The sequence below is a fragment of the Suncus etruscus genome, chromosome 5 (genome assembly GCF_024139225.1).
Source record: "Suncus etruscus isolate mSunEtr1 chromosome 5, mSunEtr1.pri.cur, whole genome shotgun sequence".
Classification (NCBI taxonomy): domain Eukaryota; kingdom Metazoa; phylum Chordata; class Mammalia; order Eulipotyphla; family Soricidae; genus Suncus; species Suncus etruscus.
In genome coordinates, this window is record NC_064852.1 from 148,586,696 (window position 1) to 148,604,976 (window position 18,281).

An 18,281-nucleotide genomic window follows, 5' to 3' on the forward strand; every position below is an offset into this window, starting at 1 on the left:
AAATCCGTATCTTTCTTTTACTTTGACTACATTCCTTCTCAGAATCGATAAACTCTCCAACATTTTCACATTCTTTTAAAAATTCTTATCCTTCAAATTTTATGTATAGAGACAAGCTCTTATCTACTAGGGATAAGAACTCATACATTTTACAATACAGGGGCACCTCCCACCTTGAACATATGCCATGTGGTCCCAACTTAGACTCGATGTGATTAGACAGAGACCATCCAAACCTGAACCCTATATCTCAGACATAGAACTGACAAGATCTCAGCAACAGCTCTAGGAACCAAACTACCTCTGGGACATTTTTAATAGTGCTCTGACACCATCATGCGCCAGTTATGATATGACGTCCTGACAATGAGGAAATGGCAACAACCGGATCTTAGAGTAGGTTGTCTTACCTCACCACCTAACAATAAGATGAAATCAGAAGGCATGTCATCCTTTGATCTGTGCAAAAGCCAAGATCACTAACTACAGAAGACTGACTGTGACAACCATGACTGGGCAGAATTTATCCTGGGACCAATAAAAAAGTCCCTAGACTAGGCTTTGGCCTACAATCTGTACAACAACCAAGATCTCTAATTCCAGAGGTCTGACTGTGACAACTGCAATCGAGCAGAACTTCTGGAAACATAATGAAAGACTCCATCCTAGGCTTCATCCTAGGATCAGTGCAAAAACCAAGACCACTAACTACAGAAGACTGATTAAAACAACAGTAATGGAGCAGAACTTCTAGAACCATAAAGAAAGACTCCATTCTAAGCTCCATCCTATGACCTGTGTAAATACCAAGACCTCCAGTTACAGAGGCCTGATATCATCATCCATGACTGCGCAGATAGTTTCCAGGCACCACAAAAGGACCTAGGGGAGAGTAAAAGAACAGGTCCAGAGCCTGGAATTATGCACATGACAGTATACTTCAAGGGCAGAGAAACCCTGTATCTCTTAGGCCAAGAGAATTCCCTTTCTAATCTCCTCAATATTTACTGTGCCTATGCAAAAAAAAAAAAAGCACAAATTAATTTCTTGTTGTTATTGTTGTTTTTGTTTTGTTTTGTTTTGCTTTGTTTTAATTTATGTTTTTGTGCTCTGTTTTGTTTTTATTTTGGGACCAGGATTATTGTTTGGTTGTTGTCTTTATTGCTGTGGTGCTTTTCGGGTTTTTAGTTAGATTTTTTTTTGTATTGTTGTTATGTTTTTCTTCCTTTTCCTCTTTCTTCTCTTAAACCGATATTTATAGCCTCTAGAAGGACTCCTCCCGTTTTTTTGCTTGTTTGATTTTTGACCCCCCTTTCTTTTTCTTCTTTCCTTCAAACAGAACCACATAACTTGAACCATCTTGTTCCACCTCACAAACTGAGGGGAAAATAATGGAGGGTATCAAGACCAGTCGTATGAACAATGAGTAGAAAGAAAAAATGATCAGACTTGGGTATCGAATCCGAAGCCAATGACAACAGGATCAATGCCCAATCTATTACAAGCTAGACACTTACACTAGGGACCACTTATACTTAGGGGACCACTTATACTAGCAGATGAGGGGGGTAGGGGAGGAGGATATGGGATGCATGCTGGGAATGGGGAGAGAGGGAGGACAACATTGATGGTGGAAATGCCCCTAATTCAATGTAACTATATACCTAAAATTTTACTGAGAATGACTTGTAATCCACTTTAGTCAAATAAAAATTATTATAAAAAATTAAAAAGAATTCTTATCCTTCAATCACTTTTCATTTCTTTTAGGGGGTTTTTGGGCACACCTGGTGACACTCAGGGGTTACTCCTGGCTAAGCACTCATAAATTGCTCCTGGCTTGGGGAACCATATGGGATGCTGCGGAATCGAACCATGCTTCATCCTAGGCCAGTGCAGGCAAGGCAGACCCCTTACTGCTTGCGCCACCGCTCTGGCTGTGTTAACCCATTCTTACCATTTTCACCTTCAGACCTTCAACCATTCTCACCATATTCATCCTCAGAATTTTATCTTCATCCTTATCTTCACATTCCTCCTCAGTATCCTTATCCTACAGTCTTTTTTTACTGCATTCCTCCTTGGTATATTTATGGGTCAATCATTCTCACCACATTCTTCTTTAGGATCCTTATCATTTGCCCGTTCTTTACCACATTCCTCCTCAGAATCCTTAATTCTTCCTATGTTCTTACCACATTTCTCTTTAGAGCCCTTATCTTTCTACCGTTCTCATAATACTCACCCTCATAATCCTTATTCTTCAACCATTCTCACAACATCTTTTCAGAATCCTTATCCTTCAATCATTCTTACCACGTTGCTTCTCAGAATTCTTATTCTTTACCCATTCTTACCACATTCCTCCTCAGTATGTTTATTCTTCACTCGTTCTTACTATATTTCTCCTCAGAATCTTTATCCTTCAACCATTCTTATCACATTCCTCCTCAGAATCCTTAATCCTTCCAACATTCTTACTACATTCCTCCTTAGAAGACTTATCCTTCAACCATCACATTCCTTCTCAGACTATTACTCTTATTACTCCTTCATTCATTCTAAGCTATATATAGTAAAACTTCTCAAAAACCCTGATTTTCACTCAATAGTAACTTTTTTTAGGTTTCTTCTTTCTTGATTTTGCTACTTTTCTTCCCTAAGGGTCCTTGAGACAAGGCCTTTTAAAGTTTCAAATGTGTATTTCTAGATAAACTGTTTTTTTCATACTTTTCTTTATGAAAAAAAAAGTATATTATATGTGGCCCAAAGCACATTTATTCTATCAAATCAATCCAGTCATTCTTGTATCTTTCATATTCATTAAAATTTTTAGGAAGCTCAATAGCCAACTAAAGCTACAAAATCTTTGAACTACTTTTGATCTTTCCAATCTTCTCCATTCAAATCAATCAAGAAATACTGTTTGCTTACTCAGCAGAAACAAATATCTCCCTGGTTTTGGATTTATGAATGAATCTTGGAAGAGAACATAGCTGCCAACCAATACTTTCTCCCTTTTGATCTTTACTAAAATAATCCAGAATTATTCTGGTGGTGTAATAATAATGAGACTAAAATATTTTCTAGAATTCCTTGTAGCTATGGTAGTTAAGTGACTTGATTTTGGTCTCTTACATATAAGCAGGAATCTGAGGGGTGGTGTGGAGAAGGGACACTACTTTTCTATGGGGGGTGGAATGGTTCAGTTTGAATACTATTTTTCTTTTATTCTCTGCTTCTTTCCTTGATTGGAGTTATTTATTTTTTTATTTGGAAACCATGACCACTGGTACTTAAGAGTTACTCCTAGTTTTGTGTTCTGGGGTCATTCCTAGGAGTGTTTGATGGAACCATATATGGTACTGACAATTAAACCAGATTGGCTGCATGCAAGGAAAATGCCTTAAGCCGTGGTATCTCTCTAGCCCTGATTGGAGTTTAACATGAATTTAGAAGCACAGTAGTCATTCTGGAACAATGAGAAAAATTCATCTAAGAACCAGGACCAGGAAGAATGGGAATTTTGCTCTTGATGTAAAACAAATTAATATCCTTATTTATTCAAATAATCTTGTCAAGCTAGGTGTTTTGGGAGGCTACACCCAGTGATGTTTAGAGGTTACTCTGGCTCTGTACTGAGGAATTACTTCTGCTGGTGCTTAGAGATGTTGGGGATAGGATTGGGGTTGGCCATGTGCAACGTAAATGCCCTGCCTACTCTATTGTTCCAGTTTATTTTATCAAATTTTCTATATGTTATGTGTACCTGCATGCAAACTTGAATGATCCATACCACATTTTTATTTTGTGTCAGAAAAGTGCCTCTGACTTTATAGTAAAATATCACATTCTTTAGTCAATATTACTGAAGAAAATAAATCGTAACAAAAGTCTCTTAATTTGGGTGAGGCAGTATATCTGAGAAAGAGATATAGAATTGATAGATACAAATATAGAGGTGTAACTGGTCTCTCATCTAAGGCTGAATTACTGTCATTTTTTAAGGTCATCTTTTTTTTTTTTTTTTGCCAAACCCTGTCACACCTTCTAGCTATATGCTCAGAAATTGATCCTGGCTTGGGGAAGCATATGGGATGCCGGGGATCAAGCCAAGGTCTTTCTTGGATCAGTCGCATGCAAAGAAAACACCCTATCACTGTGCTATCACTCCAGCACCTTGAGGTCTTTTAAATTCTCTGAGTCTACAGGAAGTTCTAAAAGAGATCATAGCACAATGTCTCATGTGAACAAGTAGGCATAGGCCATGGTTAAACTAAATACATTCCTTAGATTTGGGTACTAGATTTTTATCATAGTTTAGCTATAATTTCAAATATTTTTATCTTGAATTATACTCAAAAGTAACTATGGGATTTTATAAATAAATTCCTAACTCCATATTAAAATGAACAATAAGTCATTGTTCCTGAATACTTGACTGGCTTACTTAATTGCATAGTATATGATTATACCAAACCTGCTCTGGAAAACCTTATATTTGCATTCTTAAAACTTTTGGGGTGGGGGACAGAGAGCTAGTGCAGCTGTAGGGCATTTGTCTTGCACGCAGACAACCTGGACAGATCTGGGTTCAATTCTTGGCATCCCATATAGTCCCCCAAGCCTGCCAGGAGTGATTTCTGAGTGTAGAGCCAGAAATAACCCCTGAGTACCGCTGGATGTGGACTAAAAAACAAACAAACAACAACAAAAATAAAAGCTGTAGGGAATCAAGAGTAGTATAGTGGATAAGCCACTTGCTGTAAATGGAACTGACACAAGTTTTATCCATAGTACCTCATATAGTTCCTGAGCATTGTCAAGAAAGATCCCTAAACACAGTACTTAGAGTACGTCCCAAGTAGCAATTTTGACTATTTTTTAAAATTATGTTTATACTTGACAGTAAGGAATGTGAAACCAAAGAAATTAATAACTGATGACTATAATACTAATCACTATTAAAATATGAATACATTTTTGGTTTACTAACAACTTTTAAGTATTCGATATTATTTCCTTTACCCATTAGCTATTTTCCAAGTTTATAGTAAATTTATAAAAAGCATATGAATACTTAACCATTTATTAGTTTAGTTGTATCTACATAGAATAAATATTTTTTTCTTTTGGCAGCGCACAGGGGTTACTCATGGCTTTATGCTCAGAAATCACTCCTGGCAGGCTCAGGGGACCATATAGGATGCTGGGATTTGAACCACCGTCCTTCTGCTTGCAAGGCAAACACCCTACCTTCATGCTATCTCTCCTGCCCCAATTTTTTCAATATCTTCAGTTGAGCCTTACACTTATTTTTGCCCTTTATTTCTCAGTAATATTTCAGACTGCTACTCTCTAAAACCATCTATTACAATCATAAAGTATTCTTCCATGTCTGTGCTTTCTCAGTCCTGATATAAATTAATTACACTATCTCATTTTGATACACAGCAAGCATTATTAACATCCAAGCACAGAAAAGCAAAACAGACTGCTGTTAGTTCAAATTAATAAACCTTTTTTTAGAGAAAATAAGTCATTGTCAAAATACTTTATATTGCTATTATATTAAAATGTAGAATGTAGCTAAAATTAAGAAATATCCTGCTTACATCCCTAAGCACTGACATATGTGGTTCAACACCCCCCATCATTTATGTTGTAAATATCATAAACAAACTTCTTAAGAAAACCTTTGTAAAAATATTTTTCAATTGCCAATAGTATATGACTTATATGTGTAAGAGAATTTTCTACTAATATAGTAAGGGTGCAGGTATTGAAAAGCAAACTAGCACCACAAAAGCTCTTGTGGATAGAGCATGTAACAACACAGCTCTAAGACCCGAAAATGTGAAACAGATCTTAATGTGCTGGAGTCATCAACTGTGACTCCTTTTCAATACCTTAGGAGAGAATAGAAGAAAATGAAGGTACTTGTAGCTAAGGAAATAAGATCAAAACGATAGGCTAAATAACCATGTAGTTTAAAAAACTTAAATGGACTGAGAATGACCCTGACTCAAAAAAAAAAAAAAAACATATAGGAAGGGGTAATTATATCATGTAGAGATTCTGGAATTGGATCCAAGGTTCTTAGTCCTTATACAAAGAGTTAGAGCATCATTCGACCAGCCTGCCAGGGACAATTCTGAGGGCAGAGCCAGAAGTGACCCCTAAGTATCTCTGGGTGTGCCCCAAAACAAATCAATCAACCAATAAATATAAATAAAGTTTAACAAAAAAAGAAATAACTACTATGCTTGAGCCTGGCATGTGTCAGATCTTTTTTTCTGGATCCTTTTGTTTGTGGTATTTCTCCTGAATATTTCTCCTGAGACTTGACTCCATCTCAGAAGATTGCAGTCTTAGTGAGCTGGATTACCTCTAAGTAGAGTAATAGTTCACAATCTACAAAATGGGTAGAGTAGAAGGAGTAAGCTCAGGCTGAGTAAATCATCAGTGAGTTCACTCTGCTAATAAAAAAGCTATACTCTTTAAATTGAAGAAAAAATACAACTTATTTTTATGCTTGTGAACAAAGCTGTTATGTAAAATTGTAGAAATGTTAAAATTATTAATAGCCAAATTATAGTGATATTAGGCCCTATTTTACAGATTGTTCTCATTGATCACTAAATTTTTTTGGTGATATTGCTGGGGATTAAATCCGGGACATCACACATGCAAGGCTAGTACAACTGAGCCATATCTTCACTTTCTGATTAAGGGTTTTGACTGTCATGCCAATTTTAACTCAGCTACCAATAATTTACTTGAAGTAACAGGCAGGACACTACTGTACATTATTTCTTTAAATCATATTTATTATGCTTTAAGCTAATTTAAAAATCTACAAATTCAGTAATTGTTTAAAATGTACCTAGCAGACAGCCCAATATTCTCTCTCTCTCTCTCTCTCTCTCTCTCTCTCTCTCTCTCTCTCTCTCTCTCTCTCTCTCTCTCTCTCTCTGTTACTCAATTGACAAATAATCAACATTTTATGAAGACACTGAAAATCAGACAATCTAATTTAACCCTAATTTTAAAGTTAGGGTGTTAACTTAAATATTTGGCTTATTAATTATGTCCTTGATTAAACCTTAACCATTAAAACAGTCATTTTTCAGAGAATCACATATTTGTGCAGCAGTATTATATTTATTACAAGTTTCCCTCAATTTGGATAAAGAAAAAAATTGGGTTTTTAAGAATGACTCAGAATCTTATTCAAAGTCTTTTTACAATAAGAGAGCCAGTAATGGGAATCCTAATCAACAAATATTTTCTCAGTATCCTATTCTGATAAACTCTGCACAAAAACCAATAAACATATGCTTAATTAGAAGAAACAATTTTGACTGTAATGTATCCACACCTTCTCCTTTCCTTCTCTTAAACACTTCAAACAAACATTTGCCATTCCTGACTTCTAGTTTCCTTTCATCAGCCATGTTTATATTCATTCACGAAAGATGTGTCACTAAGCACTTATTGTGGAATCAAAGTGATTCTGGTGGAAAAGCTAACAAGATAATTTAAATATAGCCTCTAAGCTCAAGAAGGATATAGTTTCAAACGCAAGGTGACTAACAAGATGCAAATAATCAGCACATAAACTAGTCTATTAGCTCTGGAAGGTGATAAACAATATGGTTGGTTGAATAGTTTTTTAAATCTCTTTTGAATGTTATTTGTACTTTCGGATATGTATACTTAACTGTAGTAGAGCAAATAAAACTTCAGTTCAAAATTGTCTATTTATGTGTTCTCCCTTCTTTATTTCCCATACCCCCCTAGATATATCAAGTAAGATCTTTTTCTCAGAACCGACCTTATTCATCTCTTACATTCCCAGTTGATATTCTTTTTTTGTTTGTTTGTTTTGTTTTGTTTTGTTGGTTTTTGGATCACACCCGGCAGCACTCAGGGGTTACTCCTGGCTCTATGCTTAGAAATTGCTCCTGGCAGGCTCAGGGGACTGGATGCCAGGATTTGAACCACTGACCTTCTGCTTGCAAGGCAAATGCTTTACCTCCATGCTATCTCTCCAGCCCCCTTGTTGGGTATTCTAATGGTCAGCAAACTAGACACTTACAGCCTGATTGAAAACAAAGGTGATTGCCACTATGATTTTTTTTTCTGGTGCTAAAGTAGAAATGCTTTCCTGTGTAATCTAAGAAAATATATAGAAAGATATTATGCTCTTTGTAAAAGCAACTTCTGCCTATAAATTAAACTATTTAACAAGTGGCCAAAAGCAACTTATTTGAATTCACTTTTGTTTTATGGTTTGGGGCCATACTGGATAGTGCCCAGGGATCACCCTTGGCAGTGCTTCGGGGCCATATGCAAGGCTAAAGACTGGAATCAGGTCAGTCTCAAATAAGATAAGCACTTAAAACCCTGTACTATGTTATCTAACTCCAAAAATAATTTCTTTTGTTATCTTTTTAGCAATATTATATTTACTATAAAGTATAGATATTACAAATTCCTCTGTAACTTATGGTGTTCTATAACTTAAAAGTTTCTGTCTTAGTCAACACAAACCATTTCTTCATAATTAAAAATATTTCCTGTTGGCATTTTCTTCCTGACATTGTTATATTGTAGGAGGGAATTAATAGCACATAAAGAGAATGGACCCACATTTGAATGTCAGCATAAAGTTAGGGCTAAGAAAACCATACTTAGATCTAAATGTAGTGCTACCCTTAGGATACAAAAATTTCCAAATAACTAGCATACACACACAAAATTTCATCTTCTAAGGTATAAGAAGATATATCAATAAAGAAAAAAATTAGAACAGTAACAAAATTAAAATAAAGAAGTTCAAAAGAAGCTAGATTTAGCTGCTTTAAAATCTATTCACATAACAGTGATATATTTTCATAGCAATATTTAACATACCAGGAGTTATTTTATTAGAAACATGCTATCACTAGCCTACTCCCTAAATTCATATATGGTAGTCCTATCTTCTAGAACTTCAGCATGAGACAGTATTTGCAGATGGTAGCTATGGTTTGCATAGCTATCTAGTCAAATAAGGCATTTAAAGTAAAATGAGGACTATGGGGGGAATTTTCTTATACCACAGGACTCAGTCCTTTAAAGAGAAGGTTGGTAAGTAAGAGAAAGGGTAGTAAGGCAAGAAGAGATAGTGGCTATCTATACAACTGGAAAGAGACAGTAGAAACCATACCTGACAACACTTTGCTTATAGATTTAACTACCAAACTTTCGAGGAAAACCTATTTTTGTTATTTAAGCCATCTGAAGGGCATTTGTTCAGACAGCCCCAGTAAATGCAGACAATTTGCAGAAGGTCAACTCACCTACACTTCACAACTGACTTTCATAAATATCCTCTCCTATTTTTTAATCCCTACATACCACCCCTACTAAGGAGTATTCCTTCTTAAATCACCCCCTATACATCTCTGATAATCACATCCAGCCGTCAGGCCCAGTTAACATCAACTCTGACTGCAGACTTAGTAAGTAATATGACTTTGTCATTTCTCAGTGCACTTCTATTCCCATCTCTCTTTTATTTTTATTTTTTAGGGGGCCACAGCTGGTGATGCTCAGGGGTTACTCCTGGCTATGTGCTCAGAAATAGCTCCTGGTTTAGGGGACCAGATGGGACACCAGGGAATGAACTGCAATCCGCCCTGAGTCAGCTGTGTGCAAGGCAAATGCTCTACCGCTGTGCAAACACTTCCCCCCATCTAACTTTTTATATATTTTTACTGCTATGCCATTTTCAGGCCCATAAATTCTTTCCCCTTGAATGTTTTGAGATGCATGCTACAAAATACAGAATATCACTTATATGTGATATTTAGAATAACTGCATGAAGAAATGCAATGATCTAAATGGAAGTTTCCTTGAACACCATTGGCCTCAGAGTATAGCAAGGATGAGTGCCAGGTGCTAAGCAGTCTCAGATTCATTGGTAAATATTAAAAAAGGGGGGTGGAGACAAAACTAAATATCCAAGCCAAAGTCAACACCAACAATTAAATCAGGAAACCCAAACACTAACAATCTACACTGTAAACGGGCCTGTTGTACTGGCAGGCTGGGGGGGGGGGGGAAACAGACAAAGGGTGGTGATTGAGATACACTCTGGGAACATGCGATGGGATGTCAATAAAATAAAATAAAATAAAATTAATATAAATAAATAAAAGAACTATTCAACGGTATTTGGCTATCCTGAAATTCTTTTTATTAGTTCCATGCTTTCTACATCATTTTTTTACTGCGTCCAGTTCATTTTGGTGCCTATATTTCATTTCAGCCACAATGATAATAATACTTAATAATTAATATTTGCACCATTTATTGAGTACTTTACTAAGTGCTAGACCATTTACATGCACCTTACTTCTGCCTAATCTTTTTCCTATGGCAGGGATCTCAAAATCTTATTTAGAAAGCAAGAAGCTGAGGACCATCTTGGACTCCAGAAATTTCTAGATGTGTTTTATGATATCTACAGCTTAATGCTATTAGCATCTTAGACTACTTTGGCCTCAAAAAGATCAAACTTAGAAATAACTCATTTATAGTCCCTCCTAAACATCCCTGACGGGTCTCTTCTCTTCTGGTGTCCCTATTGCCATATCTTAAATTGTATAAGTAATTTCTATGCTGAGAAGAAAATAAACTCTAATAAGTAGAACAAATTAGTTAACAGCAGGAATCAACATGCCAAATATATTTTCTTTAGCTGTTTGAGGTGTCTTATTCTGGCATTGCTTATGAAGTACATCAACATGACTTTTATTTGTATTTATGGGACATTTATTTTTAAAAAAAGGCAAGTAAAAATCTATCTGTGCTGTGTTCTTTATTATAGTATGTTGAACAGGTTTTGTCTTTTTGAAATAGTTAATGACTATTTAAAAGACAGAAGTCAGGTACAAAAGATGGCAGGTCTATTCCACGAGCAATGTAGGGAGAAAGGTGATTTCTTAAATTGTCTTCTATTTCATGTATTAGACTATTAAGTTTGTTGCTAAGAATTTCTGACCTACATATTAAAAATGCTAAGCAATTTATGAGCTATATTAATTCATTCGAGTAGATTACACTAGAAAAACAAATAAGAATATAAGGCATTAGAGGCAAGGGATGTTTAAGATTATGTTGTGGGAACACTCACACCAATTTAAAAAGGAGTATTGCCTCTTTGAAGAAGTAAGTTTTGAGTTCCAAAGAAATACCAAACAAACAAACAAACTAGAAAACATCCATGGTTTAAATATTTATGGATTACCTCTTTAAAAATAATTGGGGCCATGGGGCCGGAGAGATAGCATGGAGGTTAGGCATTTGCCTTTCATACAGAAGGTCGGTGGTTCAAATCCCGGCATCCCATATGGTCCCCTGAGCCTGCCAGGAGCGATTTCTGAGCATAGAGCCAGGAGTAACCCCTGAGTGCTGCCGGGTGTGACCCAAAAGACAAAAACAACAAAAAAATTGGGGCTGAAGTGTTATTACAGCAGATAGGGCATTGCTGGGTTCAATCCTGGATTCAATTATCCCAGGTGGTCCCTTAGCTAAGTCAGCTAGAAGTGATCTCTGAGCACTAGACCAGGAGTAAGCACTGAGCACAGTTGGGATTGGCCCAAAACAAACAAAAGTGTTCTGGGTGAAATGCAACAGTGGTAGAATGCAAGCTTTGCTTCTAAAAGAGCTGGATTCCTGTTACCCAAACAAAACATCTTAACTGTATGATTTAAAAAGATTAAATATGACTACTTAAAATATATTTCATATAATGAAATGAACAAGTTATCTATTTTAATTTTCAGATATTTACATATATCTGTACTATTGTTAATTATGTTAAATAATCATTTAAAAATTCAGAGGAGAGTAGCTTTCCTATTCTGAATTATAATTTTCACAGGCAAACTAAAACGATAAATCAGTAAAGAGCAGTAAAGATCCATAGATTTTCTTCTGGGCTGAATTCTTCTGGGATGAATCACAATTAAGTTGAGTTAAATACTAAAATGCAAAAGGCACAAGGGAAGGACCACCTAGAATGCTGAATCCTGAGATGTGGCTTGCTGGTCTAACAGGCATCACTACTCTGCTACTTTCATTAAATAGTCTCTGCTTTCAAAAGTACTTTTTATATAGTACCTTGGTATATAAAAGTATAGTGTTTTTATAGTACTGAACAGTCTAAGGAGGACACAAGTTAGAAATTGTTAAGATACCTTCAAAATATGTTACTAAGGAGAAGCTTTCTGTTTTTTGAACTAGTAGGTGTTGGGTTTTTTTTTTTTATTTGTTTTGTTTTGTTTGTTCGTGTTTGGGTCATACCCAGCAGTGCTAAGGGGGTTACTCCTTGCTCTGCAAGGCAAATGCCCTACTGCTGTTACTAGGCCCCTAGTAGGTGTTGTGTATTAGTATTATCATTGAGAGTTGAAGGGATGAATGGAAGGAGGTGATATCCAGAACTGTGGGATCAGGTACTGCATCCCAGAGCCACCACATACCAGAAGGGGGGAGCAGAATCTTTCTCTAGACTTTTCTCTGGACTTCACAGGGGCTGTCTCTTTTTCTCCTCTCACAGGGGCTCTCCCTCTCTCTCTTTCTGCTCTCACGGGGGTTCTCTATCTCTCCTTCATTCCTTAGTGATATTTACTTCAAACACACACAAAATATGGCAAGTGTACTTTTAAAAAACGCACTTAAAAAAAGGGTAGTTGGGGCCAGAACAGGGATTTAGGTGCTTGTCTTACATGCCCTGGTTTGAACTCTTGATTTCTGCATAACACGGTCCCCCAAGCACTAGCAGTGGTAACTTGTGAGTAGAGAGCCAGGAGTACAGCTCCAAGCTGTGACTCAAGAAACAAGAGAAAAAAACACACTCATCAAGTTTGTTCATAGCTTGCTTGAAATTTGAGGAACAAACATAGCTTAGAAATCTAGCCCACACTCCATGTCTGAGGCTCTGGTTTTAATCTCAGTTATCTGAAATCTGCAAAACCAGATTAGCTACACAAAATACTTTCCAGGGTTTAGAAGAGGCTATGCAAAATTGGGCAGGTAGCTTAAATCTTTCTATATCTTAGTTCTGTCACTGATGACAGAAATGTGAATGTTTTTTTATTCAAGAGATAGGTATAATGTATTAAGGTACTTGGTTTAATACTTGGTTCAAACTCGATATTGTTACTTTTTATTCAAAGTAAAGAAGAAAAATGAGAATATAACAAAAATAGCCTTTATTATAAACATGTAAATGCTACCAAAATTCTTAATCTAGGAAAATATTTAGTGTGAATTAAATTAAAATTAGTGTGAATATTAATATTTTTAAACTTTATTTATTGATTGATTGGTCTTTGAGCCACAACCCACAGTGCCTAGGGGTTACTCCTGATTCTGCATTCAGAAATCACCCCTGGCAGGCTGGAGACCATATGGGATGCTGGAAATCGAATCGGATTCCTCCTGGGTCAGCTGCATGCAAGGCAAATGCCCTACCACTGTGCTATCTCTCCAACCCTGAAAATTAATATTAACTAAATTTGTTTAGGTCCTAGATGGGAAAAATAAAGGACCTTCTGTAGTTTTCTATTTGATTCATCATAGAAAATATCAAGACAGAGATGGCAGGTAGAAAGATAAGCCATCAGAGGCAATTTAAGTCAGGAAGAATTCCTAGTGAAATAAAACAGAGGTATCTTTTGATGACTTTAACAAAAAAGTTGCATCTTTATGGCTGGACTATATTTTGGTTAAGCTATCTATGTAACTAGCAATAAAAAATAAGTTTTTTTCCACTATTGGAAAACTGTGTAAGATTTTGCAAAAGTGTGAAATCATTTATTATCCGATCTCCATATTTCATCACCATCATATTGCCACTGATTTCTACCAAAAGATAAAAATCAAATATTCATTGAGAAGCAACATTTACAAACAAGTACAGTTAAAAGCAGTAGTTCCCAAATATGAATACAAATGGATCACAGAGTAGATTCACACAAATAAGCCAACACCACCCCAAAAGTTAGAATAAGTGGTCTGGAGGGACCCATGGAGGTGTATTTCTCAAAGTGCTCTGATGTTGTTTTATGACAGGAAATACATTCTGAAAACTGCTACCTTTGAGAATATAAAATAATGATATTGCTTAGATATTGCCAAGATGTAAATTTAACTAACCTAAATAAATGGTGTGAAAGTCATAACTTTGAAGATCTAGAATTCATTCTTTGATAAATTGGTATGGTATTAAACCTTGTTTTTTTCTCTGGGAAATAAAGGAGCAATGCTTATTTGATTCATTCTATTATAATAAATTTCCAGGGGAAGGGGGCATTGGCTCAAAAGCAGTGCTGGGGGCCTGGTCATCCCCACTGATGCTCAGCCTGGTTGGTTGAGTAAACCCAGAAGTGTTGGGGTCTACAAGGGTCAAGGGGTGTCCTGTGTAGCACTGGTTATGTGGGGTTGGGGCAGGGTGAGAATACAGAGAACCAAGGGTCAAACAAAATCCTCCTCTCTATGTTTACCCCAGGGTCCTAGGATCTTAATCCCAGCAACATAAATCATATACTTGGTGCAGGTTCCCTTTTTTAAAAGCCTCTGATGCTTGCTAGGAAGCCCAGAGTCAAGTGCATGCTCCCAAACCCAAGTTATCCTTCCCAAATACTTGGTGTCCTTTTCCTAAAATCTGTGTTATCTTGCTTTGTATTCATTTTCTCTTATAACACATATTTTCATGAGAATATTACAGGTATATATTTTTAAAATAATCTACATTCCATCCTGAAATATAGTGGAATACAAACCATTTATTTTATCTGCATCCATGTCTACAGAAGTTTGGGTATCCTATATTACTGGAATTTCAATGCCTCTATTTTTTTTATTGTATCAATGAATAAATGAGAGGTGATAGTGAAACAGAGGCTATAAAAGCTTATATACAGTGCAGAGACTAGGAACCAGAATTCTCTGTCACAGCCTTCAGGCTGAACTAATTCCACTTCAGTTCATAAGTCTTGGCTTTCCCATGGAATAGAATATCATGAAAAGAGCTGAAGGCCAAGTAGGGAGGATGATACAGACCTCAGCATATGATTGTTCTTATCTAAAACACTGATTCCTGAACCTCAAGCATCATTCGACTTTTAGGACTCAAAGACTTAGAGCAGATAATAACTCAATATTATATTTTTATTTATAAAAATCTTAACTTAGGGATACCAGAGCCAAGTCCTTCATGATGCTGAACATAAATAATAGCATAAAACTAAAAAGGGTTTGAAAACAAGAAGATAATAATGAAGGGCCAGAGTGATGAAATTATCCTGCTATGGTAGACCTCAGATCTCAGTTTTTTCCTCACAAAATAGTTAAAAAAAAAAAAAAAGATTTCTCCTAAATGACCTTTGAAACTCTTTAACTCTTTATGGCATCCTGGGAAAGGACATTTTGTTCCAATAACTCATTAGTTACTAATATTAAATTTAACAGAAAAAACTCAATGTAAGAAAAATATTTAAAAATGGTTGTCACTGAATGATATTTAAGATTGTTGGGGGCCTTTATAGGTTTGATAAAATGAAAAAGTATAAAAGGCTTGTTCTTCAGATCATTGATGAGTTTCATTTATTTGACAGAACCTTCTATTATTTAATACTGTTTTCTTTAATGAGGCAAATTTTCTCCTTAAAAATTGGCACATAAATACATATAAATGTTAGTACTTGACCATATCATGGAGCCATTACATGGTATGTTCGTGTCTGACTGATTTGCATTCAGCCACTGAGGAGTGTCTAATGATTTCATAGGATTAACTGGTTAATTTACAATTTTTAAAAAGAAAAAATGTCTTGCCTTTGAATGGTAATCTTGCTCCAGTCTGGGATCTGATCCGGCTACCTGTTTGTATTTGTTAATTTTCATTTGGCGATTTCTCTCCTCTATATCCATAGCACCTATCGAGTAGAAAAAAACCCGTAAAATATTAATTTCAGTTTTTATATCTAAGCCCTACTTACAGGAGTTATTAAAGAAAGAAATGCTAGGCTGGTATATTTACTTTAATCTCAAGATAATGAACAAATTAAATGTCATAGTATTTTTTAGATTTAAAATATGCAATTTGGTGAATAAAACATGATGATTAATATACATAAGAGAATTTTAATCTGGACAAAATGAAAATGAATTTCAACAGATCTTCACAAGATGGAAAACACTTTCTGGTACATGTGTTTTCAGGAATATGAATGTGAGAGCACAAAATTTTGCAATAGTACTATTAGAAAAACTTTGTTTTGTAATTAATCAAGAATTTATTCATTCACTGGATAACACTTTGCATGCCTATCTGGTTTTAAATGCAATTTAAAAGATATCTAGAAACGATGATGATGAAATGACCCATCATACCCTGTAGATCCCTGTTATCATGATCTTTTGAATTGGAATTTTCTAGAACATGGATCAAGAAAGAGGAACTTTGAATAATGTTCCTGAGAAAATAGCATGCCAATAAAAGCACAACAAATTATTAACATTTCAGAAAAAAATAATGGGAATGTAAGGAGGGGAGCCAGTAGAGATGAGAAGTCTACCTCTAAAATGGACCAGCAAGCACTGTGGGAATCCCACACCAAACATAGGAGTTCAAAATACTCCCTCTGAAAAATACCTTATTGTGTATAAGAGAGTTGTTGACAACAAATGAAATTTAAAAAGGAGGGAAATTTTGATAGGTATAAGTGAACCTTGACTAGAACATACACTAAAGTCAATATCCAATGAAGTGAGTTACATCTTAATGATGATTGGTTTGATTCTTTGTCCAATTACCCACCAGGGACTCTAAGAATCATGTTACTACTATCAGCTGTAGAAGACTTAATTCAAGGGAGTGCCTCTGTAGGCAAGTGATGTAGTCTGGAATAAATATCTACTAGTCTGTAAAATACTGTTCATAAAGAAAAACAATTTCCAGACTAATAAGACCGTTTTTTTTTTTCCAACAAGCAAGGGAATCAAAAAGATATCGTGGCATCCCAAAATGATGTAATCTGAGAGAACATTAGCTAAACTGGGTGTTTGGAAAGTTTTTTTGTTTTTAACAGTCGCATATAATATTCTAAGTAGGAAAAACTTCAACAGACAAGTTTCGACATTTAAAATATACATATAGAAAATATATACATACAGATATACACACATATATACATATGCATTTCCAAATTTTATAGATAGGTTTTTGCATTACCAACCTCCTATAGAAACTGTATAAAACTCTTTCTGGTTACTAGTTATTAATGTAGATCTATTGACTGAAACTGGAAAGCATTTTGTTTGGCAAAGGGTTCTATAAGCAGTCTTTCTGGCTTTGCAGACCAGAAAGTCTGTGACACAACTGTGTAAATCTACAGAAAAGCAGCTGTTCAGAGTGTGAACAGAGATCAGGCTGGCTGAGTGCTCATAAAACCTTTATTTATAAAACAGGCAGAAGGCAGTTTAGGGTGTGGGTCACAAACTCCTGTTAAAACATTCTGGTTTAATTATGATATTTTTAAAGAATCAACTGAGGCTCTGACTCTCATGATGACTTAAAAATAATGTAGAATCCATCAGGTTAATGGAATACATTTCTTAACAGGTCTTAATGAAGCAGGAGAGGACTAAAAGGGTATTATTCTGTATTTCTCCACAGGTGAACAGATGCAAATGAGAGTGAATATCACCATTTAATGTCATGATAGAATCTTCTGTCAATGGAAGAAGTCTTTAGTAAAGGCTCAATCAAAGAGATATTAAAGGACCATCTCAGTGCACATACAGACAGATCAACCTACTTTAATGCATAATTTTGTTTTTATATATCAATATTTTTAATCTTTATTGATTAAAGTATTGTGAGTTACAATTTGGTTCATCATGGCTTCTTAGGTATGTAACTTTGAATTTTCTTCTTGGGAGAAAAATCCTTTCAACAGTTACCAGACAGACATTCTCCTCTTCAAATTTGCTTGGCCTAATTGAAACTGTCATCCTTCTTCTACATGTTACTCATCCTATCTTCATAAAGAAATGCCTCTAAACAACAATATCCTTTTTTGATAAAAGGTCTCCTGTTGATAAAGAGGAAGCCTCCAAATTAAGGAATTCTATACGAGTATGTTTATTTTTCTTTTCTTGCCCTTTCCTTAAGAAAAATCATCCAGAAAGAATATTTCCAGCAGCATTACTTTGATTGCAA

General features: G+C 35.5%; 1 protein-coding gene across 18 annotated transcripts in view; it reads right to left on the bottom strand.

Annotated features, from left to right (window-relative positions):
- Positions 1 to 18,281, bottom strand: part of RIMS2 (regulating synaptic membrane exocytosis 2) — a 565,766-nt gene that overhangs the window by 145,222 nt on the left and 402,263 nt on the right. For 9 of the 18 annotated variants that reach the window (XM_049773842.1, XM_049773835.1, XM_049773829.1 and 6 more), the window contains one exon: positions 15,893 to 15,993. The exons of the other annotated variants lie outside the window; for them this stretch is intronic. In XM_049773842.1, coding sequence (XP_049629799.1) covers positions 15,893 to 15,993 — 101 coding nt within the window. The remainder of the gene's footprint in view (positions 1 to 15,892; positions 15,994 to 18,281) is intronic. 18 annotated transcript variants of the gene reach the window in all.